This window comes from Ciona intestinalis, chromosome 1, assembly GCF_000224145.3.
Source record: "Ciona intestinalis chromosome 1, KH, whole genome shotgun sequence".
NCBI classification, from domain to species: Eukaryota; Metazoa; Chordata; class Ascidiacea; order Phlebobranchia; family Cionidae; genus Ciona; species Ciona intestinalis.
Genome location: NC_020166.2, coordinates 7,443,746 through 7,445,693, shown reverse-complemented (window position 1 = coordinate 7,445,693; position 1,948 = coordinate 7,443,746). Strand labels below are relative to the sequence as shown.

Genomic DNA, 1,948 nt, shown 5'->3' with positions numbered 1-1,948 from the left:
CTTGTCCTCAAAATCAATAAGTACCCTTTTAACCCAAGCGTATCGGCGATCAATTTTATCCAACCAAGCTACATCTTGTGTTGCTTCGAATAACACCTGGTACTCTGTAAGTTGGTTCTTGATGAATTTACCCAAAAGTTCTCTCTTCACGCCTGGATCTAAAACGTCGGCCACATCGCAAGCCTCACGTAGAACCACAGGGTTGATTCCAGCTTTACCTTGAGATATTGTAAACGCAGATTCAAATTCAGCCAGAACCAGTCGTGTCATATCTGCTTTTAAATCATCAACTCTGGTAGCAAGATCACGCACAGTAGGAATAGCTTTGTATTTGCTAAAGTGCTCCATCACGTTTAGGACTCCTTGCAGAAGACTCCCAGCTTCAGCAAACTGACGTTTTCTTGTCAAGTTTTGAAGCGTTTCCACCCCACTCATCAACATATGTAGATGATTATGAGTTGTTATGGCCTGTGTAAGATTCCTTTTTGCCAGATCAAGTTGCTTGATGTCCCTAGTTATTTCTTTCACCATCTGTTCCGACTGTTCAGCACGATCTTTTATGTTTTTAATCTTCGCAAACAACTCATGAATAGCAGTTTGTGCTTCTTCCAGAGAAGCTTGCCCATCTATACCCGCTGTTGTCTGTCTTCGAACAGCAGTCTTTATATCATGATCCACTTGAGTAATTTTCGCTTCAACTCGGTTCACCACATCATCAATGTTTGATAAAGACTGTTCAGTTGGAAAGAGTTCATTAATGTAACGAACAACGTCGAAGTCTGATTGCTCCAACGGGTTTGTACTTGGAAAAACGGAGTTTAAAACGCTCTGTACTTCGTCTGTAAGTTGCATGGAAGCATTAGCTTTAACTTCCCCGTCGGGTAAACTATCTTCAACCAAAGTACCATTCATAGTTCAAGGGATAAGAAGAAAGAAGGTTCTTAAAACTTCATTCAGTTTTAGGCACAATTGTTAACGCACTGAAAAATACAGATTAAATAAAAAACACATGTATAGCAAGAACTTGCATGTATTATGTAATTTATATGCCTGCAACTTAGAAATGATTCTATTTTTTACTTGTTTACGGTCTGCATCATTTTACATTTACGTTGGTTTCTAAGATTTCGTCTAACTAGGGGAATCACCAGTTAAACATAGAAACGACATAAATGTTTGCCAATCCAAAATCACACATCGTTATTTTATAGGTACTGCAGGTAAAAACATCGGCGCCTTGGCTCAGTGTTTGCCGCGCCTTTTTCTAAAGACCCATTCAACTCACTACTGCTGTTATTGCGGGCGCATGTGTCTTTAGGATTGGGCAAGACGACGTTGGGCAAGACACTTACCGGCAATTCCGAAGGCGTCATGGCAATTACCCAAACCCAGTGGTCACTTTTATGGGTTGTCTTAATTACCATACAGACAGAAAATACAATCACCACTTTTAATTACAGAAATGGTAACTCGTAAGCGGGTACGGGGATGAAACAAAGATAATACATGGTTTCTTACCTCGCTTTCCATTCGAATCATAATTGATTAAACTCCGGGATAATCAATCAGAATAAAACATTTTAGGTATCTAAGAAATTTTATAGATATGTATAACTTACCAAAGGTATAAGTAACTGGTTTATACGGTCATCCAAGATCACGAATCAATGTGAACTTTTCTAATTATGTCACAATGGTGAACAAACAGCCTGCTATTCAATCCTTAAAGCCGACTAGTCAGATTTGCCACGTGATTGGCGCCATAAAACGCCTCTTCTATAAAGCCAACTATGCTTCAGTTCAGATGAAGTTGGTTCCACACCAGGTTAAAAATTGGAAGGCTTCAACAAGTCTTATAGGATGACTTGAGTCAAGTATTATTTCATTACATTAGTGTTATATTATGTTATAACCTAAGGTTTTCACTGTGTCCATTCAATGCATAAGC

At 38.9% G+C, this 1,948-nt stretch overlaps 1 protein-coding gene across 2 annotated transcripts in view; it reads right to left on the bottom strand.

The window, feature by feature from the left end:
- LOC100181726 (vacuolar protein sorting-associated protein 53 homolog) overlaps positions 1-1,948 on the bottom strand; it is a 4,727-nt gene that overhangs the window by 2,042 nt on the left and 737 nt on the right. The window contains exons 1-2 of one of the 2 annotated variants that reach the window (XM_002125923.5): positions 1,620-1,694; positions 1-980 (exon numbers count right to left, since the gene is read on the bottom strand). The exon at positions 1-980 is cut by the window's left edge and continues 2,042 nt beyond it. In XM_002125923.5, coding sequence (XP_002125959.1) covers positions 1-912 — 912 coding nt within the window. In that variant the 5' untranslated portion in view covers positions 913-980; positions 1,620-1,694. Of the gene's footprint in view, positions 981-1,619; positions 1,695-1,948 lie in introns of those variants that run through there. The other variant, XM_009864153.3, reaches the window with a different exon arrangement.